The sequence below is a fragment of the Podarcis melisellensis genome, assembly GCF_964234715.1.
Source record: "Podarcis melisellensis genome assembly, chromosome: 4".
NCBI lineage: Eukaryota > Metazoa > Chordata > Lepidosauria > Squamata > Lacertidae > Podarcis > Podarcis melisellensis.
This window is the reverse complement of record NC_138531.1, coordinates 9,424,380-9,450,619: the sequence shown is the minus strand read 5'-3', so window position 1 is coordinate 9,450,619 and position 26,240 is coordinate 9,424,380. Positions and strand designations below refer to the sequence as shown.

Below are 26,240 nucleotides of genomic sequence, written 5' to 3'. Positions count from 1 at the left end.
TTGCATGCCAACTTTGTCTTGCACTTTGCCCGGTGCAGGGGGTCTACCTTACTGAGGCTACTCTGGAGTAAACGGTGGTTGGCGTTGCATCGCCTCTTTCCTTCCTAACCTCGCACTCCTCTCTGACTCACGCTGGGAACGCGGAATAAATACATCCGCTCTCTTTTTAAGGGCTATTGATCCCAGGGCAAGATTCATGAGTCCGTCCCCCCAGTTTTGAGAAATGGCTGGGTAAAGATCGGTCAATAGGCAGGAGGAAGGGGGCGAAGCATAATGGGGTCATTGTATTTCTCAGGAAAGGAGGGGAGGGGAGTCGAAATAAACAGGGGGAGAAAGTATATGGTAATGAATGGGGCACCCATCTCCCCCACCACTTGCTTCGGTCTTCCCTCTTTCCTTTCCTAAAGCTGAGGATTTTTTCGTCCGTCTGATGAGCTTAAATATTTCTTCCCCGCTAACGACAGAGGAGGAAAGAAAGGAAGAAATTGGAGAGGCGTGAGGAGGGGGGGTGGGGGGAGAGAGAGACAGGAGGAAATTGCGCCCCCGTTTATCTGCTGTCACTCAGGTGCGGTTAGAGCACTTAACGCGCGTCCTCTAATGCGCATCTTACGCGTCGCTCCGCGGCCCCTGGGCTTCGTAAAGCAGCGCACTCTGGAGCAGGTGTTTTGGAAAGTAATAAATTAGGATCACTATCTATTCATCTGACTGTTTCCAGTGCGCATTGTTTATTCATCGAAAGGGTCAGAGGGAGTGATGGAGGGTGGGGGGGAGAGGGGGGGGAGATTCTGCCCTGAACAAGCTGCGAGGAATAGAAGAGAAACCCAGCTTCAAACAATATTCCAGGAAAGAAATTAAAGACTTCTTAATTAGTGCAGCAATTAAGCTTTCTTGGTCGCATTTTAATCAGCAGAGGCCCTATCAAAGGACAAACAGAACGATTTGCAGGTCTTTGAATTTTAAACAGTCTTATTGATTTCAACACCATAAGTCTCCTACTTGACACACACGGAGAAAGTTCCCTTCTCACTTGGGCTACTTGGGAGTAAGGCGGACGCGCCTGCTGAGGAGGGAGAGAGCAGGGAAGGAGAACCCTATTTTGAAGGGGCCGATGGGTAACAATAATTATAATGATATAATAATAAATGAGCCTCGCCATGTTTTAAGGGGCGCCGCGTAGCCACGCAATGTCCTTGGTGGGTTTTGCGCTGCGTTAGTCTCTTAGTCCTAAACGCGCACAGTTGCGTCGAGACTGGACCAGTTTTGGAAGTCCGTGGACAAAAGGTCGTGGGAATGGCGTTTAGGTCCCGTGTGTCCAAGGCCGACCCTCCCACCCCCGATCCAGTAGTTTGCTAAGGAGTGCAGACTCCACGCATGACACTTCAAGAGAGCTTTGTTGGGGCTCTTCCTCCATTTCTTGGTTGTGTTCCCTTGGCAGCTTCAGGACTCTGGAGACCAAAGTTACTCGACTCACTCCGAGAACAGGAAGGTGAAGCGAGAAGAGAAGTCGCCCCTGGAAGGGAAAGAGTGACTGGGCTCGGGACTTGCAATTCACGTGTGTCCACTTTGCGCAGATTAAAAAAGCACCAGTGGTTGCGCGCGAGAGAAGCCTTTCACACCAACTGCAGGATACTTTGATGTGCCCGAACCTGTGTAAGAACCATTTATTTCTGCGGCACTTATTTGCAAGGAACGATGCAATCCTATTTATATGCATATGCATATTTCGGAATGAGTTGTGTTAAAGTGCCCTTGCTTCCTCATAGGTGTTCAACAACATATGTGCAACCACAATCAACAAAAATTCACGTCTTTAGTCATACTTTAGCATTTATTTATTTATTTATTTATTTCTTCAGGTGGACTCCTTGAGGCAAATACATCTTTTCTTTCCAATGACTGCACTGGAATCAGAAAGAGGCAAATACAGAGTCTTAATTTTATGAAGGCAGGCTCGGCTATTATAGTCAACAGTCTTGTCACTGCAAAAGCAAGCTTGTTTGGCTTTTCCTTGTGCTTTTGATACCCAAGATTCCAGCCTTGAAATTATGACCCATTTCTTCAGTTTAAAGAAAGTTTTAAAAGAGGTGCCTTAGAAACAGCAGCCCATGTTTTAAGAACACGCCTTTTATTAATTAACCTGGAAAGCGAAGGTGCCCACTTCACACCATGTGTCTGTCTTGAGACACCTGTCACATGTTTAAATATTTGTTATTTAATATTCCTTTCTAAAGCTTGTTACAAACACTGGTGTTTCCATTCATTGAATAGACCAGGATGTAAATCTTAAATACCACTGATTTTCAGTATTGTGTAGGACAAGTTAATACCTTGTACTTGTGTAGAACTTGGGCAGCCTTCACAACATTTCAAATCCTGTGGCTGTGACTCAGAAGTAAGTCCCCCTGAACACAGGAGGGCTTAGAGTAAACATATATACAGTATGACTGAGCTGTACGCCATTAACTTTTACAGCAACCCTGTAAGGTAGGTCAGAATGATTGTCTCAACACTGTAGACCTCCCATAGTGAAATCGGTGAGGCTTATACAAACTGATTGCAGGTTCTCAATTCCACTGGACTTGCTGTCATGCAAAGGTGTAAAGAAAGCAGCCAAAATAATTTAACGCCTACAAAACACCCATGGATTTAAATACTTTATTGCTATTGGTACTCACGTACTTTAAAAGGACCACTCGTCTCCTCTTCAAGATATTTTAATCAATTATTTGTCCTTAAGTGAAGATTATGGAACATACATATAAAATAATACACATAGAAAATGGTTCTGTAATCAGACTGCAGTTGCTGCTTAAGATCTTTTGTACTCCTAAGCCAATTTATCAGCATGACACATTGATTTCAATACAACTTAGTATAAAGAACACACTTTTTATCTGTGCTATCAGAAATTTGTTATCTGGGGAAGCTGTAGTTAGCCACAGAATCTCAAATGTGTGCAAAACCCATGCAGCAAAGCGGACATAGGCAGACTGAGGAATATGCAGGTATGAACCAGGCACACAGGCCTGGTTCATATTTCCATATTCCTCACAAAATAACTGCAGGCAGCCTCAAGTGGTGCTTTGCATGTGTGAATGAATCTTCACATATCAAGCAACACAGGCAGATCTTTCAAATCATCTCAAATGCAGTGCTTTTCAATGGCATCAGTTCACAATATATTGAGCCAGGAGTCACATAGGGGTGGTTTAGGCTGAGATCCTAAACTCACTTACCTCGGAGTAAGTCGCATTCAATACAATAGATTTTACTTCTGAATAAATGCATATGGGTCACCATGGTTATTCAGCCAGCCCTGTTGTAGCATATTTTGTATGATGGGAAGTAGGCCCAAACTTTAGGAATAAGTTGGAGCCAGTGCATTTTCAAATGACACATGGTACAACCCAACACTTTATATATGTTCTGCTCCCCAAAGGGGGGGGGATTTCAAAAATTGGGCAAGTATACATACACCTATACATGAAATTTATACATGAGTCTGAAATCACCCATGGTGACATTATGTGGTATTGGACATACTCCCCACCAGGAAAAGGATGTTAAATGCTGGTATGAGCCTGAGTTCTCAGTATGAGAAAGCATGCAATCTAGATGCTTTCAGGTGAAGTGAACCAGCCTCCAGCCAAGACATTGCAACCACTGCTTGAACAGTAGTACAGTATTATGCCAATAAGAAAAAACAACCTTTCAAGCATCTCTCAATGATTTCAACCTTAGCTGAAAATGGGAAGCCTGAGGGGTGGCTATTTTCCTAATGTTTCCTAGAAATGGAAGTTTTTAAAAAACAAAACTTTACAGATTCATCTTCAGCTACACATTTTGCTTATTAAAATGTGTCATCCAGCTTCAGGAAAATGCTTTTTTTTTCAGCGGAGTCTCCCTCTCAGTAGGTCCCAAAATTGTTTAGCAGAGAGCAAGCTCTTTACTACGCAGCCTGCTCGTGGCGCTTTTAATAGCCATAAACAATTGGGCCCTAAGAGAAGGTATTGATTCTCCTTTCAGACTTGTGGAAGAGAAGGCTTTGCGCTTGGTTGGCACTGCTCCGAGCGGTGTCACCCCCACTACTTCTCTGCCCTTATTGGCTTCGCCACCCGCGTGGCAAAACTCCAGCGGACTCCACTAAGCAGAAGAGCGCAGGCCAAGGGCCCCGGTCATTCATCGGCTGCAGGTAGGGCGCAAAAGCAGCAGCAGCGCGCTTCCAAGCGCAGAGCTCTGCCAGATCTGCTTGAGAGTGGAAGAGCGAGAGGTGTCTCCACGAGACAGGGCGCGCGATCCAAGCGAAGCGCAAGGCTCCCTTGCCACCCCCGTCGCATAAATGGGGCGAGCGAGATGCAGGCATGTGCGCAGCCTTTCCGCTGAGCACCAGCAAGGGCTCACCGGCCAGAGCCTTAGTTTTGAGCGCATCGCACGCCAGATCGCTCACTCCCGTTTGCGCCTGGCAGAGCAAGTCATATAAAACACGCAGGCTTCCTTCTAGTCCGATTCCGCGCAGGTTGACTCTCAAGTAACACACGGCGCCGCTCCTTCCAAAGAGATCTCAGCCCGGATCAGGCGGCGGTGCTACCTGTTGATGGCACAGCGCCGTCTGTGTAGACTTCGCTCCGCTTAGGAAACGTTTGCAAAGTTACTTCACCTCTAGTTCAAAGCAGCGATCGGCAATTCCTTTCTGTCCTCCCCCCCCCCGCGGCAATAATAGGGACACAAGACAAACAGAGGAGCCGTCAAAATACAGGCGAAGAAAGTGACAGGCACACATTCAAATCGGAGGTTCTGTACTTCTGAAAACGCCTCGGTGTAAGGGAAGAGGGGGGGATATGGGGGGGGGAGAGACTCGCTGGTTCAGTTTATTGGCGAACATCTGCCCCCTTCTATATGTCTACCCCGCCAGCTTTTGTGCTTTGAGAATCCCTTCCCACAACATATGTTATTTCTCAACCGCATTAAATGTAAGTACCTTGGGCTCTTTGATCCATAAATGCCTATTATTTCCCGGAAATGCTATATATATATCTGTAGTTCCATCCCCTTCTTTCTTCTCCATGCGCTTCGCGTTTCATCCCAGCCCTTCGCACAACAAAGCGCTCACAGGAGCGGTAATTATGACGCTTCCCTTCCCACTCCGTTAATAAACAAATATGCAACTTCCAGCCTCCCCCCCCCCCCGCAACTCGCTCTCTGCAATTGTTTACTATCTTCAAAGGACTGGAGTGTACAAATGAAAGCATGTTATTCCCCCCCCACTCCGATCCTTCCACCTCGCTTCTGCAACGGGGTTTTGTTTTTGCAAGTAAGTCCTAAGTGACACTTAGGGAAACAGGAGCGCTGTTGCTTCGCGCGCTACTTTCCCCTTACTTAAAGAAAATTAAAATCTTCTGGGCCCTTCGTGCCTTGCACCAACCGCTTGTCCCGGGGTCAATTTTAGAGCGTGTTCTCCATCAAACTCGTGTTGACAAACGTGTTGCTTCTCTTTCTCCCCCCCCACCCCCGCGTACCGTTGGGGGAGGGGCGGGAGAAAGCGGGGGGGGGCGAGTGGGAATTGGAAAATTACAGAGCTCACCTCTGATGGGATGAAACATGCAATCTAACGGTTTCTGGAGAGGAGGAGGAGGAGAGATCTCCCCGTGCATCTCGCTTTCCCTCTCCCTTTGGCTCTTGGCTTCCTGGTTGGATAATTTAGGTTAATGCCCGCCGCCGCGCGGGTGCGGGAGAGGCTGGGGCGCGCTTCAAAGGGGCATTTCAAGTTGCCGGAGCTCCGCCCCTTTCCCTGTACCGTGTGACAACAACAACTCGTCCACGTCCAGAGAAGCGAGGAGAAGAGGCTGGCAGCCGCGGGAGCAGCAGCAGCAGCAGCCGGCGCTTCGCTCCAGCCTCCCGCGCGCACCTCCGCCTTCCTCCTCCTTTTGCTCCGCGTCCCGGCGAGAGCGGGCTCACAGCTCCGGCCCCGCACCGGCAGCCCGCCTCCTTCCTCTTTTAAACTAGGTGCTAGTGAGGAAGAGGGGAGCGGGGGCGGAGAAGAAGAAGAAGCAGCAGCAGCAGCAGCAGCGAGAGAAGAGACGCACCACAAACCGAGCCGCCTTCTCCCCTGGCGCGCCTCCTCCTCCTCCTCCTGCGCCACCACTTTCCAAAGCGGACTTCTCCTTCCTTCTCCTCACAGTTGCTGCCGGGACGCTCCCCCCCCCGCGCCTCTTTCCTCTCTCTCTTTCTGCGCCCCCCACGCGCACTTTTCCCGCCCCCAAACATGGCTTTTTAAACCCTCTCCACGGTGCGCGCGAGGCAGCCAACTTTCCTCCCTTTCCCCCCTCCGCGCACAAACAAGCACAACTGCCGCCTCGTTCTCCTCTCCGTTTATTTTGCGCCCCCCCTGCCCACTTTTCCGTGAAGGGGGTGGGGGTCGGGCTGAGGCTTCTGCTGCTCCCGCCTCGCCGCCTCATGCGGCCATGGCCGCCCCGGCTCCCCTGATCCCGCCGGCGCAGCTGGTGCCCCCTCAGCCGCCCATCTCCACCTCGGCCGCCTGCACCGCCACCACCAGCACCAGCACCTCGTCGGCCGCCTCCCCGCCGGCCGCAGCGGCCTCGGCGGTAGCAGCGGCGGCGGCCTCGTCGGGGGCGGCCAGCCTGTTCCGGACGGAGCCCGTCGCGGCGGCGGCGGCGGCGTCCGCCACAGCCGCCTCCAGCAACGGAGGCGGGGAGAGCAATGGCAGCGCCAGCTTGGGCACCGGCAGCGCTTCTAGCGGAGGAGCCTCCAGCGCAGGGGGCGGCGGGGGCGGCCCCCCGCCTGCGCCCAGCGCGGGCACCTCTGCCGGCGTCGGCGTGCCGGGCAAGCCGGTGTACTCGACCCCTTCCCCGGTGGAGAACACGCCTCAGAACAACGAGTGCAAGATGGTGGACCTCCGGGGCGCCAAGGTGGCCTCGTTCACGGTGGAGGGCTGCGAGCTGATCTGCCTGCCTCAGGCCTTCGACCTCTTCCTCAAGCACCTGGTGGGCGGCTTGCACACCGTCTACACCAAGCTCAAGCGCCTGGAGATCACGCCCGTCGTCTGCAACGTGGAGCAGGTCCGGATCCTCAGGGGCCTGGGCGCCATCCAGCCCGGCGTCAACCGCTGCAAGCTCATCTCCAGGAAGGATTTCGAGACCCTCTACAACGACTGCACCAACGCAAGGTAAGCGCGTGCAGAAAAGGCGGAATCAAAGCGGAAAAGGCGGCGAAAGGGGGGTGGGAAATAGCGTGCGCCCCTCTGGAGCGCTTTGCGCAGCTTCTGAAAACACCCCGCCGAGCTCCTCTCTCTAATAAATACACACACACACTCTTGCTCAGAGCGCCTCTAGGGCGATCTCTGCCTCTTCTGCTGCTGCATGTAAACACGTGCAGCTCAGCCCTGAACATGTTTGGCTCAAAAGTTCAGCGGGACTTACAGACCGGTTTATGTGGAAGTGACCCTCCGCTTTAGTTCGCTTGGGCTTGCTCCCAGGGAAGTGGGTGCAGAAGTGCAGTTCTGATCCCTTGGAAGCAAGCTCAGGATTGGAGCCTTACTAAAATGAAATGGAAACCTGACCCTTTTCTTGCCACTTTGCCACTTTGAAGTCTCCCGCCCCCCCCTGTCAATCTCCTTTGGAAGGGATGACACACTTTTAATATAGAGGTGAGCACACAGGCCCAGTGTTTAGTTGGCAGATGCCCAGGGTTCCAACAGATGCATGGAAGTCCAAGTTCCTTGCCCCCAGATATTGCACAAGTGTTGTCACTGGGTGGGGGAAGCAAGACACCTGCACAAGGGCACCTTTTCAATCCAGTTTGCAGCTGTTGAGGAAGGCAGACTCCAAATAAGGCACACAATAGAACTTGGGAATCTTCACACACTGACAAAAAGTTTCAGAACTGAGTCCTTTAAGCTGTGACAACACTTCATCCTATCCTTATCAGTAAGACATTACTAATCTTCTGACTGTAAAGGCTTTTATTAAAAGCCTCAAATCTTCTTCAATTTTTGCAACCTGATCTTTGCCCATTTTTCTAGTAAAGAAGTAGATTATCCTAGAGAGCAAGGAGAAGGGAGCGAGGGGTGGGTGGGTGGGGGTTTGTTTATTTCAGGGCACCCATATGCACTTTCCCATTCTATGCACCCATGCCTAGAAATATAAGTACAGTATCTTTTGAAAAGCACCAGTAGCACTGCTGACAGGCAGTGTAAGCAGGCCTTACTGATGTCAGTGTTTCACAACACAGAGAACTATTTAACTGTGGTGTTGATTTGAGCTAAGGACTGATAGGAGTTAAGTAGTAACTTAGACATAATAAATAACCCTCTCTAGTCAGGTTTTAAAAAGTAGGACTTTGTGTACTGCTTTGATGCATGCTTATGCAGAGTGAAGACTTAATTTGAGTGACGCTGGACAAACCATCGTTATTAGGATGTGTGATTTATTTATTCAGAATAAGACCCACCAGATAGGCATAGGTTTATGGGAAGCTCTGAGCGAATACCATTTTTTCTGCAGACAATTGCCATCCTATACTTTTTTCAGGTTGCTTTGCTTGTGCAAACATAGCTGATGACACGACACCCTGGGCAGTTGGAAATAGAGAAAGGACCTTTGTAGTAGCAAAGTGGATTTGACTGAAGAGGGAGCTGTAGTGGAAGAACTGAATTTAAAACATGAGGGCAAAAGAATGCTCATAGAGACACCATGATTTGAAAAAAAATCAGCAAGAAAAAGTGTGATATAAATCAAGTCTATATTTTTCTAATTTACACATTTTCTCACTAAGCATGCATAGTACCTGGGAGCATGATCCAGAGTCTGATCATACAATTCACATGCCTTTCTCATAATATGTCTCTATTTATAGATGGGGAGCAAGCATTCTATTTATAATTTATAATGGGTTCTCTCTTTACATATGTAAGGATGCTAAGCAAAACCACTTACTTGGAGACTTAAGTGCCAACTACTTTCCACAAGCCAGGTGGTCATTGGGCAGAAAGGTTTCTCCAGGTTGTTCAGTTCACAGTCTAAATAGTCCTAATTTTCATATTAGTTTCTGCCATATAAAAAGTGGCACATATTTTTGCCCTGATTCAATTTTAAGATAAAGAATGTGCACTTGGAATGTGCATATTGGTATTAAATTCAGATTTGATTTTAAACTAGTTTCAGTATAACTGAATCAAATGAAAAAAGTCAGTTGTGGGTTTCTTGAGTTGGTGATCAGATGAGTTATCCTTCTACAATTAAATGGTCACATGTATGCACACACAACAAAACCTTCTTTCCAAGTTTAACATCTCTAAAACATGCTGAAATTCTGTAGTAGAAAGCAGGAACATTTTGCCCTGATACATCTTTAGCTCTTCTGAATAAAAAGGAAATTTAAAGGTTCTCTTAAAGGAAAGATGCTTGGGATGGTAGATTGTAAGATGGGCCTTGTCTTTTTAGTTCTTCTTAGCAGATTTGTTTTGTTTAATATAGCCCTGTAGTCTTTAGTTAACTTGTGGAAGAAAACAATTGGGAAATATCCATTTCCAGTAGGTGCATTTTTTGGGTCTAATTATTTGAATTGCACGTAAATGAGACAGTTCTCTTTCCTCATTATTTTGCTGGTTGAAACTTTGTATGACTCAAAAGTCGTATGAGCAGAAGTTTGCCCAACACGAACCTACAAGTTTTTTTTTTAAAGCTTTTCCTATGGTACCTCTGTGTGTGTGTGTGTGTGTTTGTGTAGAGACAGTGCTGTTAAACCAGAAAAAGTTTTCCAAGTGCGAAGTAATTACATAAATTTTGTCTAGAGGTGCACATTTACCTCTTCTCTCGCCACCAGACTTTTCATGCCACAGTTGTTCTTTAGACATCTGCAGATAGCCCAGAACCCGACCTTGTTTCAGAGTTTAGGAATTAGGCAGTGAAGAAGATACCCCTCTCCTCCACTGGAGATTATTCTACTGAGGAAAGAAGAGAGGATAGGATTTGCTTGGCACAAGAGGCGAGTGGGTGGGGCTGGGGGAGCAAAGGAAGGGGGATGAAATCTGTCAAAGGAGGACATTCCTATTGTTGATAATAACAAACCCCTTTAGAACAGAAAGTTCAAGTCTGAGGGCATTAGCACTGATTCTGTTAGTTTTAGGATTCAGGGGTTGGAACTGGGGTGGAGACTCCTGATACGGTTCAAAACAAAAAAAATAACAATATGGAAACAGTTGTGTGTGAATAGCAGTGTGGTTGGGAGACTTGATTTCTCAGCTGAGAATCCTGAGACTTTTTCAGACAGCTGCGTGTGAAACTTTAGATCAGGTTTTCTAAATCGTTTCCAGTTAACGCTTTCCCCTCTTTGAAGATGTAGAATCTCTACACTTTAATATTTTATTCTTATATTGGGGGTTTTTACGATGCAGCAGTACGTTTAGAGTTAACTCCTCTGACTTCTCATCTTGTCATTTTACTGCGCTTCGTATGGCTGTGTTTTCTTCCTCACTTAATTAAGTTAGAATAGTAGAGACACTTTTTAAAGGGAGAGGCAAAGAGCACAGTAGGGGAACCCCCCCCCCATTTTTACACTAAAAATTGAGAGGTTAGAATGCTCAGCTGGTTAAATCAAATATCCTAGACATAAGTGAAACATCACAACATTATCAGTGCAATCCAGGGTATGTCTCCTCAGAAGTAATCTCCATTGGGTTCCAAGACTTCCAGAAAAGTGTGCATAGGATTGTAGCCTAACAGGTGTAAGCAACATTGTTTGTGAGTCTATATATGTTTGTGGGTCAAGTCCCTGGACTTCCACATACCTGTAACATGATTTTGGAACAAGCAGCACAATCCTATGTAAGTTTTCTCCAAGTTCCAGTGAGGTGTTCTGAGGATTGCAGCCAAAAAGGAGGTGGCTTACTGCCTCTTTCTGTGATTTTGAGTGCTTGTTTTATTGTAAGTCAGCATGGCGAAGGATTAATTTCAATAAGAGTGAAGCTGATAAACCGTCGCTTCTGTAAGCTAAGCAAATAAGTTTATTGAAAAACCCTTCAGTAAACATGTACAAATGAAGCAGTATTTTTCAAAACTTCAAGGGCAAACGGTTGCCTCATCAATTTGTGGTACAGTTTTTTTTTTTAAATTAATTTCTCGCTTTTTGTTACTTTTCATTTGCACACAAACTTCCCTGCCTATCTACGTTCCTTTTGGAAACTAGATGTCTCTCATCACTGAGTTATCTAAAATACATTTTTAAGTAAAAAAAACAAACATTTATGGGTGAGATAAAATGTAACTTCAAAGCAAATATGTTATTGTTATGTACACATCTCAGCAAACTGACAACCTTGGTCAACATCTTTTTTGGGTGGCTGTGGTTGGAGGGAGTTGATGACACTAACCATTTAGTCAAGGCTAATATACTGTTTAATCAAATGATATTTCAAAAAAGCTATTAATTTGTTGTGAATAATAAACCAATTTGGTTTCCCTTAATAAGTTTTGATTCATTAGTCATCAGTTGCTGTGAAGTACTTAAATCAACTTATCTGTATGAAAAGCGACATCTTTTTTAAAAGAGAGGCCATGTGGCTTATAAAGAAAGTGTCTGATTTACAACGTCTTATTTACGCAAAGTGCTTGTACTTACCTGAATTGTCTGCGCTGTAATATATTGCTTTCTTTTAGAAAGGACATAAGGCTATTTTCTGAATATTATTAACAGATGTGGATTAGAAAAATAATGGCATTTTAACATAGATTTCTGAATCACAGTGTATTTCCTAGACAAATATTTCCATGATGCCAACTAGGCATTAAGTTTCTTGTCTTAATGTGCCTCTGAACTGTATGCCCTTTGGCTCTAGACACTTGCATGATTCTACGTAGTAGTTTAGTCCCAAAAAATAGTGCAAGGATCGTTTTCCGTAGATTAGGTTTCTGTCAGAGGCTGTTGTTAAGGGCAGAACAATTATTATTTTTTAATGTAAGCAAGGGATGATGATATGAATGCATAATGTGCATTCTGAATAATATTGGAACAGAATAGAGTTGGCTTTGGTCAATTAAAAATGTATAGGAACTAAGAAATGACCAGCAACAGAACAGGTAGGAAACAGTGATGAAAAATCAGACTAGAAGGTGGCAAATATCAAATGGTCAGATCAGTCAACAGAGCACACATGGTAAAAGCACTTAGATTTAAGCCAGTTTACCGCCTAGTACTAAGTAGGCTTACTTGGAAACATGTTCCACCGAGTTCAAAAGGGACTTTTACTCTATATAAGCAAGGGTGTTTAGAATTGCAGTCCTAAGGATACCATCAGTCCCCGGTACAAGTTAAGTTCCTAAATCCAAATTCTCTGATTTAATTAGTTCGTGGGTTGAGGCTGGCTGTCAGCTTTCATGAGTGATGACTGAAAGAAACGCCAATGTTTTGCAGCTAGGCTTAATTCTCTGGCTGCTAGATTTACTAATTCATTTCAGAACTCTTGGTGTTTTCTCCTAAAACATAATCATCTTCATCTTTAGCAACCCTTTGGTTGGCATAGCTTTTGGATGAGGCCCTGTGTGAATATGGATCTGTTCCCTAACCTTTTGCTGATCTTACAAGATGCTATTCAATGGGTACACCGACAGGCAAAGTAAAAGTGAAGAATTGCTAGTGACGTTCGCAAGTTCTTTTTGTAGGAATGAGAACTAATGGCTTTTGGAGTACAGCATACCAGGAGGTCACACACAAATAGGTCTGTCTTCCCAAAGCTTTGCTGGAAAAAAATATGCAAGAGGAGCCAATATTAGATAATATTTCTTTTCTGCATGACACACTTTAGTGAATTTTCCCACTTTTTTATTTAAAAGTTAGATCCCCCCTCTATATAAATAGTACAGTCAAATGTATATAATTCATGGAATGGGCATTTTATCCTGCAGCACACTTGCTTAAAAATTGTGTGTGTTCCAAGATTTACGAAGACCTTAAAGGGCAGCATTTAAAGGATAATAATGATTTCAAAACTCTTGCTTTCTAAAATATAGAGTATAGAAATCACAATTCCTTACAGTACTTGTAGGCTTGGATCCAGACTTGAGTTTAAAGTAGATCCATTGAAATTATTTTATTCACTTATACTTCATGTTAGACAACAAACTTAAGTCCCATTGATTTCAAGGGTTCTACTCTCAGTAGGATGAGAGTCTGGATCCAACTGATAGTACAGTAGGTGCTATATAATTTCCCCCCGTATTGCACAACACTTATGGATGGAGAATACAGAGAAGTGTATGTGATTATAATGTTAATCAGATATTTGATTTTCACGTTGATATTTAGTCTTTTCCTAGTTTGTACTTACCAGATTGCAGTGATGTAAATATTCTTTGTTTGAGAGACTTGGTTGCAGAATTCCTTTTTGACTCACTCAGGTGATTAGCTTAAATTATATGGTTTATAGCCATCATTTTGCAAGTAGAAATAGCTATATTTATTAATAATGACATCAGCTTGTTATACAAATGGGAGTTATTGCTTGCTTATATTTACAGTTATTATTTTTAAAAAGCAAATTTAATTCTGTGAAACTGCTACAACCTAATGTATTTAGAAGAAATAAGAGACACACAGTTGCTTGTTACTTATAAATTATTGTTTTAACTTCTCATGCAAATCTCAACGCCACATTGCACTTCATATTTGTAAATCTCATGATATTTTTACAGGGCAAGATATCTACTTGTGTTACTAAAAGTTATTTAATAATACTGACTTCTAATGAATGTAGATTTATTGATATTGAAGGCCATTGATATTTAGGTCAAATATGAAATGCAGTAGACTGCAAATGACAATGCAACAATCTTGTGCATTAAAATGTTGAGGCAAATAATAACACTTTTAGTTCTATTCCTGTTTTTTGATTGTGGGAAATCAAAATATTCAGATCTCCGATATGTGGAATTTACCTTGCATAATTTTGCAGTAAATTCTTGCACTACTTGAATGTCTACATAATCAGTGAGGATAAATTGTGTGGCATATATTCTGAAATAGCTGTCAACAGAAGTTTGTTTTCTGCTATTTAATATTGGTCTTGTCCTTTTTTTGTTAGTGCTTTAATATATCACTCAAAATTCCTCTGATTCATTGTCTGAAATGTGTTGCATATGTGTCATGCATGGTTTGTAACGTATGACAGAAGTGGAGAAACTGCATCATCTAAGATTGGTTGCATTTTCTTTGGAGCTATTGTATTGATTTATAAACTTACCATAGCAATGGCTAGGTCAGGTAAGTGTGATTCTTGAACACACATGCAAGACTGGTTTTTTAAAAAAATGCAAATATTTCTCTCTGAAGGTGAGGATGTAGGGGAAATGTTGAATTCCACACAAGAAAATTAGTTAGTTAGAAATAACAGGAACAAGTCAGTCCAAAATCTCAAACATTCAACTGTCAGTCTTAAGCCACAGGGCCGATACAAATGTTATGTTCAAATTGGCTTTGTTCATCATTAGTTATTTAAAGCATATAACTTTTTTCATCTGCTTTACATTGTAATCGTGATTTTAAAATGCTTCCATGCATATCTTTGGCAGGCAAGTCCTGTTCATGGACAGATCCTCACCCTCCAAAAATAATCTCTACTTTTCCATACTGAAACAGCAATATAATGTGGGCTGAGAAAACAAAAAACTGATGACAGGTTTTAAGTTGCCTAAATACATGCCTATGTGACAAAGAGTAATTTACAAAAAGTCAATATCTGCCAGGCAACAAATCTAGATATTTCTTGAGGGCCTATTACAAATAAGCTTCTCTTTCTCCCTCCCTCCCTCTCTCCAGTGTTTTATCAAAGTGAGTTTACGGAACTCGACTATATCCTATGAATGCTCATTTGAGTGTTCTTTTTTTTAAAATGAATGCTCATATCATAATACTGATACATTTTCTGTTCATCAGCCTGACTCATTCCTGTAAAATTTAGACTTAATTCCTATTTAACTGTACATTGTGTCAACCGTGCTGTAATCTTTGTTATGAATTTTGTGAAGAATGGAGAATATGTGAAAAAGCCTGCTATGCTATAAATGCATATAGTACCTGCAAGTAAGTCCCGCTGAACTCAGTGGAACTTAACTCCTGAATAGGCATGTATCGGATTGTACTGTAATCGTGTTTTCTAGGTTCAGTCAGGCTCCATATTTCCAGCCCTGTTAGAAATGACAGGTGTTTTTTTGTGTGTGTGTGCTAACAATAGATTTTTACGCATATGTGAAGCATTGCAGAACTGCAGTGATGGTGTAACTTTCATCTGATGATGTGTCTTTAATATTTTCAAAAGTTTTTAAATGGTTTGTTAGCAGGACTGTGATATCCTTTCACTGGCATTGGTCAAACCTAATATTAACTATTCCTTTTCAAATGAGTTTGCTGTAATATAAGGGGACATGGAATGGTCTTCAACTAGATTTCACTCAGAGTAGACCCATTGAAATTCGTGAACACAGCTAAGTTGGGTCATTTAATAATATCAGTAGGTCTTCTCTGAGTAAAACTTGAATAGCATGCATAGGTTGAACCTGTCATTTGGGATCCTTGAATTGTTTACTCTCTTGCAGTTCTCACTGGTTTTATTTGGGACATTAAATCCCATTGGAGTCCGTGGAATATTTTTCAACACACTGTCTTTAAGGACCACAGTTTTAAGAAGAAGCCTGCTAGATCAGATCGAAGGCCCATCTGGTTCAGCATTCTCTTCTCACAGTGGCTAACCAGATGCCTATGGGAAGTCTGCAAGAAGTGTTTGAGCCCAACAGCCTCAATTGTGCTCCTCAGTAACTGGCATACAGAGGGAGACGGCCTCTCACCCTGGAGGTAGCGCAGAGCCATCCTGGATAGCCATGTCTTCCTTGAACTTGTCTAAAGCAGGGGTAGTCACTGTGGTTCTCTTCATCTGTGGTGGGGCTACAACTCCCATCAGCCCCAGCATGGCCAGTTGTCAGGGGTGATGGGAGTCGTCCAACAACATCTGGAGGGCACCGCGTTGGCTACTCTTGGCCCACCAGCTTTTAAAGGCATCCAAGTTGGCAGCTACCACTGCACAGCAAATTCTGTCGTTTAGTTACTCTCTGTGTGACTCCCTGTTGCTTCTGCTAAACCTTCCAGCACAGGCCATTGTATGATTCTCCATAAAACATTTCCATGGAAATGAGTATTGCAGACTTCATTGCTATGAACTGAAATTTAATAAACAATAACACGGTGGGTAGGGTTGAAGTTTGAAGTTAGTGAAAATGAAGGGAGACATAATTTTTGTTGTAGTAAACATAATTTTAAAGTGGCAAAAAGTGTTTACCAGTGAAGAAGCTGGATGCAATTTCCCTGTTGCGTTGTACATTGTTGAGAAAACCCATCTCTTTTAGAGAAGTGATGTTATTCTGTTGCAGAACTTATTTCCCCTTTCCATCTTTAAATGCTAATCTGATTTGGCCTGTGGCAGTATCCATGAAACACGGAGGCAGTTCAGCACTTTTAGGGGCAGGTGTGGCTGGTGCTGCTAAAACCAGCATAATAGTTTGAAGGAATGAACGAGGCTCTTTTGCTTTAGTACATCTCTTGCTGCTTAGCCTTTGCCAAGAGTTATGGTTCACTTGTGTATTCACAACAACTCGCTAAGTAATGTGTTAGGAGAAAGAGGAAGCCACAACTGCAGCTAACAATTTAACATATCTGGCAAGGGTTGGATACCTCAGAGTCAAAACCAAAGCAGAATTATGTTTGAAGAGAATGCCAGAATACTTGCTTAAAATTATACATTTGTAAAGACAAATGTTACACGTATCTTTAAAGATATGCCACTATTTAAAGGCATGGTAATTAGGTATAGCTAAATATCATTCCTATTTGTTAATATATTTGATTAGCTTCTAATTGAGAAGATTTTAAAAATGCTGTTAGAATAGTTTTGCCTACTTACACATTTGAAAGCTTAAAAATATGTACCCATACATGCATACATTATTTTATTTGTAAGCCGCCTTTCCTCAGTTCAAACTATGCTCAAAGCGGCTTACAACATGAAAAAACACATCACTACAACATAACAAAGGTAGCCATAAAGAGTAATTGAAATGCATAACCAAACCGAACAATTTCCACATAAACCACAAGATCTAAAATAAGCATCAACAACAGCAGCAACCGCATCATGCGCCCCACTACAAACCCTCTCAAACAATACCCCAGCCCAAGAATCTGTTCAGCCTCAGCTTTTGTAGCTGGCGCCATCCAGGGCTCCACCTTCCCTGGCCAGGTGGAGAAAGTCCTACAAGGCAGGAAGCAGGTCTTCCAGGGCTCTCAGCCAAGATGGTTCTTACTGCTATAGAGCTGTGTTTCATAACCCAACTATGGATATTTTTTACAATCTGTTTTAAAAGTTGAATCCATGGTTTGTTTATACTTTATAGCAGTCTTACATACCCATAGGTTGCTTGCCAACCCCAGCCCCTCCAAGCTAGGTGAGAGCAGCTAGAAACAAAAGACATGTTTGGCTTGTTTGCTTGTCTATCAGACAGCTATTGGTTTGTTGAACAAACCATGGTTAAATAGCTTATTGTTATGTGTGGATGCAGCCATTCTTGTCAAAGGCCATGCAGAAGACCCTCTGTCCGGTGGTGCCTGGTCTCATGCAAAAAGAAGGATGCTGCTGAGTGTAATTGTTGCCATACAGAGGCAGGATATTTTGTCTATACAGTATTTGAGGACCAGGAATCTTTTGCTAGATTGTGATGACATTCACCCAGTGTGATGGGTCATTACTGCTCAGTCCCTGACCTGCCTGTGTTGACCAGGGAATGTCTGTAGGTGAATTTTCTCATGCTTACTTGAATGTAACAGGGTCCCGATCATGCACAAAGGTTTTACTCTAATTCATGGTCTGAGCTGACATGCGCAGGCCCTGCCCTCATCCCCATATTTAAACATTGCACCTTCAAGTGAATGCCTAAACATAATTTGGTTTTTGAGCCATTGTTGGAATATATAGTTCAGCATTACTTAGCATACTGTGTTTACATAATATTCAGAATACCACTTTTTTGCTTAACCACCATCTGCCCAAAATAGCTAAAATAACCTTGCTTGTACGTAGTTGATACTTATTTGATTCGCTTTCCCTCCTTGCTGCCTCAGATATTTATAACTTTAAAACCTGCGTGTGCATGCCGCAGTGTCAATGGCGTAAGCATCAATGGTTTAGGTCTTGTGAAAGGTTTCACTTCACCTACATTTTCTTTCTTAGAGCTGGGTAAGATGGCAAATATTGTCTGTTCCAAATGCTGTTTATGACACTTCGTTATAATTGGAGGAGAACCCAGCTCTGACATATGTGCAGTACCATCGCTCAGATTGGAAACAAACCAGGTTTTTACAGAGCTTGTTTAAAGTTATGTCTTTCAGAGTACCAAAGCAGAAAAGCATCACCTGTTGCTTTTCAAGTATTTCCCCTCTTCATTGCAGGTGGCACTATTACTTTTTTAATTATCTTAACCTTATAGAAAACAATAGAAATAGTTGGAAAATTAAGTTTCAGTTTATTTTGTAAATTAATTTTAATTATAGGCACATATACCATTGCTGCAGGAGGCTTCAGAAGAGCTCAGATTTTTCGGTTGTGTGTAAAAACACATTCTTGCTGGTTAATGCTGAATGAAGGACCACATGGAGTCACAATTAGACTTACTGGGTGCCTCGTATTATTTGATGGTGGGGGGCACTGTCTTCTTCTTATGCTAGTATTCCATCCCTGCTCTTCGCACCAAGGTCCAAATAGATGAGTGTTACCCTTTACACTTGTGTTGATGAGATAAATATTTTACGGACTCTCGTTGGCTGAATAAGGAGATAAAACATGAGCAATAAACATTTTCCTAGTCTTACAGTCCTTCATGCATGATGTTATTATATGAATAGGTGTTGGCCGTTTATGTTGTCAGCCATTGGCTTTATGGGGAAGCTTTTTAGAAACATAGAATGATAGAATTGTGGAGCTGGAAGGAACCATGAGGGTCATCTAACATAACCCCTTCCAATGTAGGAATCCTTTGCCCATGGGGCTCAAACCCACGACCCTAAGATTAAGCCTCTGCCTTTTCAGGCTCAACTGTCTGAGCTCTATCTCCTTTGCCCTCGTGTGATATTTCTAATTCTCAAGAGAAACGCATGGTGAGGGATAGCTAATGCCTGAATAATTCCTAAAGAAAGGCAGTTTGATAAGGAAATGTGACTTTTTGTGATAGCATGCGCAGAAGAATTTTCTAGCATCTGCATTGACTGGAGCAGTAAAGGTAAAGGACCCCTGACAGTTAAGTCCATTTGTGAAGGACTCTGGGGTTGCGGCGCTCATCTCACTTTACAGGCCAAGGGAGCCAACGTTTGTCCGCAGACAGTTTTTTCCAGGTCATGTGGCCAGCATGACTAAGCCGCTTCTGGCGAACCACAGCAGCGCACGGAAACGCCGTTTACCTTCCCACCGGAGTGGTACCTATTTATCTACTTGCACTTTGACGTGCTTTCGAATTGCTAGGTGGGCAGGAGCTGGGACCGAACAACGGGAGCTCACCCCATTGCGGGGATTCGAACTACCGACCTTCTGATCAGCAAGCCCTAGGCTCTGTGGTTTAGACCACAGTGCTGCCTGCGTCCTGGAGCAGTATGGCAATGTGAAAAGAAGGCACTACTAGATCAAGGACAACAGGTACAAGCGAATATTTGTTGAAAATCTTGAAAATTGGGATACACTTCAAGATTTAGTATCTTTTTCAAAAGGGAATTATTTTCTCAACAAACCATTATTATCTGTGTATGTATTCTAGTGAGAATGATCTATATTTATGGATGGAAAAGCTAAGCATGCTGTTTTGTTGCCTTGCTCATGAGTGAGATTTGCAGCCTGCAGCAGACAACTCCTCTGTTTGCGTTTACTGTGTTCCGCTGTTACGGCTCCATTAGGCTGTCATGATCTCATGATCTCCCTTTTCTTCTCTCTCAGTCTGCACTCCCTGGCTTTTGCTAACTGTGGTTTACCTTTTGTTGAACTGGCAAATAAAGGTTAGTATCCTTCCTCCTAAACACAAATGCAGGATTTAAAGGCAGTTTGGAGGCAAGGTGTTAGCCATAGATTGGACGTTGCAAACAGCTATGTTTAGTGGAAGGCAAGGAGGGGAGGGTACAGAAGGTAGGTTGTTCATAAGCCAGTGGGTGGAAGCACTGTGTTATTGAAACATGGCTTAGTGATAGGCTCAATTCAGACTTTCAGGATTATTACATTTTGCATGAGTGGGTTTTTTTTAATATAAAAGATATTCTTCTTGTGCATGCCTGGATCTCCAAAACTTTGCTGCACATATGAATGAAAAAACATTAATACCGATGCAAGGATTTTAACATGAATCTTTGATATACAGTGATGAAACAGTGGTGACAGTGTTTCAAATAACCCCGTCATCAATTATTGTTACGTTGCTATGAGCAGAGCAAATCTGTTTAGGATGGAGATGTTTAACTAGAATGAAACAATTGTCTTCTCGTCTTACTATTTTAGGTTATGCTTCAAAGCATACCACCGTCTTCAAGTGTGCTATGGAAAACAAGGTAGTCAAGGAGATAATTTGTTTTGTCAGAACAAAGTATTTAAAAAGTTAATGGAATATCTATTCCAATAATGCCTGCATTATTGGTGTATGTTCCTGGACACAGGTAGAGGGAGAATTGTAGGCAAACTATATAAATCTGAGAGCTTGAAAGTAAACCACTGGAATTTGTAAGTGAATGACTTCAGCTGGATTGTGCCAGATGTTTTGAACATCCTCTGTTGCAATTTTCCCATTTGGGAAAAAAAAGAAGAGGTGTACCTTCCCTCATCCCCATTGCATCGTTGCTGTCCAGGATGAGAGACGTTGGGGAGAGAGGCAGAGACTGATTGTAGTTTTCTGTCTAATGTCTTCTGCTTGGAAATGAGAAGTACCGGTGAGTGTGGGAAGATGGTCCACAGCATAAAGGTATGGTTGGAATTGAGGAGAACTTCCATCCATTATCCTCTTAAATGACTTGAGACCTCCATATCTGAAAGAGCATCTCTCCCTGTATCAGCCTACTTGTGGTCCTAGATACCTCTTCTCAGTGTTCTTCCACTGGGAGAGGTGCATTACATGATGACATGGGGCAGGACCTTTTCAGTGGTAGCCCATTTATGGAATGGCCTCTTCCATGAAATATGCCTTGTTTTGGAATCAGTTAAGAGCATGGACTTCTGTGGGTTTTTAGAATTATTGTTACCACCTGTGTGGTGGCTTCCTGGGGTTTTGTGGTTTAAATGATGTTGTATTTTTACCTGCTCTTATAAATCGTATTTGAACTGTTCTCATTGCTCTGTTGAAATGCAAGCCACCCTGGGATCATATGATGGACATTCTAAAAAGCCTCTTAACTTCATTTATGTATTTATTTAAGAGGTTTGCAGACATTCTGATTCCTTCTGTCTGCATCTCCCCCTCCCCAAATGAGCAGGGCTTTGAGAGTAACCCTGTTTCCAATTATGAAGGGCAGCATAAATGAGCAACTGCAGTGTCATTTACATCAGTGTTACTTAGCTGAGTATATGAGTTGCATCATAGTAATTTACTTTTTCCTGGAATAGAATGCATACAGAATTAAACATCACCAGGATCTGCACTACTATGCTTCACACTGCCAAAAATCCCAAGGGACAGAAACTTAACCTGCTTTTATAAAACCATAGAATTATACAAATGTTAGGTTCTCCATGGGAATGTAATGAACAACTTAATCCTAAATACAGGAGACCTTTGGGGTTGGATTTGATCAGTCCCTCATGTCACATCTGTTGTCTGCAGTATTCAGTCAATGGGGTATTTTTGGAAACTTGCATGGATTATATTTCTAAATATTTATTACTTCCTTCTTCACTGCTGTTATGCTTATATTGTAGGTTAGGCAGGCCTTTTTTGCAGAAAAATCCTATGCATGTTTACTCAGAATTTAATGTGACACATTCTCATGTAAGTGTGCTTAATAGAGTTATGAGTTTGTGGGTGCCAGACCACTCTAAATTCCTGGACCCAGTAAGTGTTAGAATTTAATTGAGGCTGGGTGTGTTAAACTGGGTGTCAGACACCTAATCCTAGGACTTAGCAAGTTCTAATCATGCAATACTATCTTCCTGTGTTCAGGTAATCGCTTGGGTGATGGGCCATTAAGAGAACAAAGGAGAGGTGGTTCTGTGTGAGATGGCAACTCTTAACTTGCAGTTAGTGAGAAGGACAAAAATTGTGTGTTGAAAGTATGTAATGTGACCTAGAAGTAAAGCTGCAAGATGAAAAGCCAGAGAAGTAGAACACAATGTTAGATTTCTGCTTTAATCCAAGGCGTTGGCTATGAAAGAAACAATACCCTTTTGGGGTGTCAATGCTTTGAGCCCCTCCATCGCAGGCTCAGGTTGTGTATATGTGAAATAGACCATTTATCATAAAGACACGACAGTCTCCGCTCTGCCTCATTTCAAAAAGGAAACACAAACCCCAAGAGTCTTTCACTGCTCCTAGGTTGGGGTGGAGCGCAACAATATTGCAAGCTTAGGCTGCATTCCTATTTGCACTTACCTTGGAGTAAATTTCATTGGAGTAAACATGCTGAGTAAACATGCATAGGATTCCTGAGTTACAATCACCCAAAACCAGGTACAGCTGTGAAACTACACACATATTTCTAAAGAGAAATGTAACATTTCTTTCCCTTATGGGTGAAACTGTGGGCAAACATTTTACCTTTCTTTGATTAAAATTTGGTATGGGCAGCAAGGGAAAAATGCATCAGGCTATCAATTGACCATTCCTTTTTAGTGTATATTGGCAACTGCTAATTTACGCAAGGGTTTGTTTTGAGGTACCACGTGTTTAAGTGAAGTTGCATATATTTGAATTTCCATTGAAAAAGCTCGCAAACACCCTATTTTGTCCCAGCCCCACCACGCCCCGTTCTGCCCCTTTTTGTGATTTTTTGGGTCACTTCTGGGTTTGGCGCGATGTGCATGTCCACAGTCACACACATATTGGGCATAAAAGTGTGAGGGATTTCTATTATTATGATTATTCTGCTATTAAGATGTCTGTCTGTATGCTTTTTACCATGTTTTTATTAAATTTTTATCATTGATGTTTTGTAATGTGATGTTGTACACCACCCTGAGATCTTTTGAAAAAGGGCAGTATATAAATTGAAACAATACTAATAATATCCATTGGGCTTGACTTGAGTATGGTGATAACGTAGAACTTTTCGCAGAGTGAACTGCTGTGCCTGGACACAACAGCTGGTGCATCCTGTCATTTGTTGGTGCAACAAAAATTGGGTTGTGTCATATGCTGGAATGGTTTTAGAGCTGAATATGTGAATTAAAAATAGATTATATAACTCGCATAAGCCATGTCTTTAGTTAAATTGCTTGTAAAACTAAAAAATAAGTTGTACTTGTAATTTCAACACAGAGCTGTTGAAACTCCCAACAAAAATGCATGCTTAGCCACTCCGGAACTTAAGTTGGGAGCACAATTCTTCACTCATATAAAACCCAAGATGTTGATGGAGTAAGAAGTACTGCTCTCAGAGGAACCTCATCCTTGATGTTTCCCCATGAGTTTTTACTCTTAGAGTGCCTCCTGATTGGAGGGGAACAAACCCAGCGCAGAGACACAGTAGGAAGCCTCCTCTGGTGGCAGGGAATTCTGATGTAGCTCTGCATCGGGTGCAGTTAGATCAATAACTTTGGTTGCAAAGTTTCAGCCGAATTATCTGACCCAAGCAGAGTGTGATTGGAATGAAATAATGCCAGAACAATGACTCATGCAGAGAGATTGGCGACACCCTCCTCCCTGGGTGGAGTCTTTAACCTCATGCAGGCCCTTTAATTCATTTCATGTGTGTCCAGCTCACGTCTTATACTGGTCTCAGGTACTCATTTTCAAAAAAGTGATGCAAAAAAAAGTATTGTTAGCAGTTATTACTCAGACCATGTTTTTCTACTACAATTGAGTCAACAGTAAATACCAGGACACTTGTGGAACCATTGTAGATTATTGAATTTACTGTATGTTAAAGATGAATTCTGTGTCATCTTTGGGAGGGATGAGTTGTGGTGAGGAAAGAGAGTGTTGGTTTGTGTGTTTGTTTTTTAAAGGGGGCATGACAGTGAGGCTGTTTGTTTTTGACAAAAGTTGTTTGTGATTTCAGGTACTCATGGGAAATCTCTTGATCAGATTCACATCTGTTCCTGTCAAAGTGGGTGCTAAGATACCGGTCACCCAGCAACCATGTCCAAGAGGGAATTGGGCCGATAATAACTTCAAAAAGGAATGACAGATGCTAGATTAGGATGAAAGACAAAACGCATGAAAAATGAGCTTGTTAGAATAAAAAATTTGTTCAAGCACCTTCATGCAAATTAAATGAATATTGAACATTTGCATGCAGTAATTCCTACTTTTTTGTTGATTGAGAAGAAATAGATATGGTGCCTCTCTAAGACTCTAACATGTAATTTTTAGTACCAATTATCATACAAAGCCGTACCTTTCTGAAATACCCTCCAGATTAGTCACTTGGATGCTTAACTGTATTCCACATGCAATCCCATTATTTTGTAATGTGCATAAATCTTTTAAAGATATGATGTATTTATTTTAATAGTAAAACAAACAAGTAGTCCTATTTTAATTAAAATATTTAGAGTTTAGGATGCTTTGGCTCATTGGTTCTTCGATGTTACTAACATTTGAAAAAGATCACAGAAGCTAAGATCGAATGCCATGGTTTCCTAATGAATGGTCAAATAGCATTCCATTAGAATATATTTTTATTTGAGTAAAATGAGAACATAGTCACTTCCTCATCTTGTGGGTATTAGGATAGATGGTTTTAAGCTAGCGGTTTTATTATTGAAACATTCATATGACAACCAGAATTTAGAAAAGGGCTGATAAAATGTCCTGATTGAGAGAGTATTCTGTGTCTTGGTTTAGCAGTGTCTAATGTGGTCACGTACAGAAATTGATTTTCTTCAGAAATTAATTAATTTTTCATATCGCCCTAAGCTGCAGTTAAAAAGAGTGCATACTTGTCTGTTTTTTCCAGAAATATTGCCTAATCATATTAATACCATTGCCCCAAGGATGAAAAGATAATTGTACAAATGCATTTGGAAATATGTATCACTGAGTATTTATGATTAAATTATGCAAATGACCCAGCTCTCATCCTTTCCAGACCCAGATTGTCTAATTAGGATTGATATGCTGAATAGATGTTCCAGAATTTGAATACAAGCATGTCCAAAGAGCAGAAAATTGGAAATGACAAGGCTGAAATGTTGAGGAAAGTGTCTTTTCCTTTTATACTTTACTAATGTGGTGTTAGCAGTTGCCGTTTTTCCTTTGGCTATATTGTGTGACTCATCTGTCCTACAAGGAAGAAAGAAGCCAGAAAGAAAATGCAACTTTCTCAAATAACTATTTTTTAAATAATACAGCATTCTGTCCTAGTTATTTTTCTCTTCCTTCTCCTGATGTTGGAACATGTTTACATATATTAGAATTTTGTTGCTCTTTACAGAAATATAGGCTTTCTCTTGGCTTTTCCAGTGTTTCCTACTTGCTTATATTTAAATTTCATTATTGCTTCTAATGTGGAAGTGATGGCTACAGTTCCAGTATTGATTTCTTAAGAGACTTTACTCTTCAAATTGTTAATATTATTTGGACTAGCGATGGCATCTTGCAATTCCATCTTGCAATTCCATTTTGCAACTTCCCCCTTTGTGCAAAAAAACAAACAAACAAAACTTTCAGTAGTTTTTTAATAGTAGGCGATTTCTGGCAACATGCACAATACTGAAATCCTAAAGAGTGACTTGTATTTATTTGCAAATGCTTTTGTTATTCTTATGAAGAGCCACATCAGGCAAGGCTAGGGTGTAGCAGTGAGTGTGCTGATAGTACTCCAGCCATCATTAGCAGCCGGAGTCACTCTGTCTGAACTCTGTAGGTTTTGTTCGCCCATCTGCAGGATGATGGATTGCTATGTTTAATACATTTCAGCTTTTGTCTGTCTTAGTGTGGATAGACAGCATTATCAATGATTTCAGTGGTGATTAGCGATCCGTCGCTGCCTTTTCCAATTGGCCAGAT

The 26,240-nt window shown here is 42.2% G+C and overlaps 1 protein-coding gene across 8 annotated transcripts in view; it reads left to right on the top strand.

Moving 5' to 3' along the window:
* The first annotated feature begins 5,809 nt into the window (after positions 1-5,809).
* Positions 5,810-26,240, top strand: part of DACH1 (dachshund family transcription factor 1) — a 340,125-nt gene continuing 319,694 nt past the window's right edge. For 4 of the 8 annotated variants that reach the window (XM_081907309.1, XM_081907307.1, XM_081907305.1 and 1 more), the window contains exon 1: positions 5,811-7,183. In XM_081907309.1, the coding sequence (XP_081763435.1) occupies positions 6,462-7,183 (722 nt within the window). In that variant the 5' untranslated portion in view covers positions 5,811-6,461. Of the gene's footprint in view, positions 7,184-26,240 lie in introns of all 8 variants that reach the window. The other 4 variants (XM_081907303.1, XM_081907302.1, XM_081907306.1 and 1 more) reach the window with 2 other exon arrangements.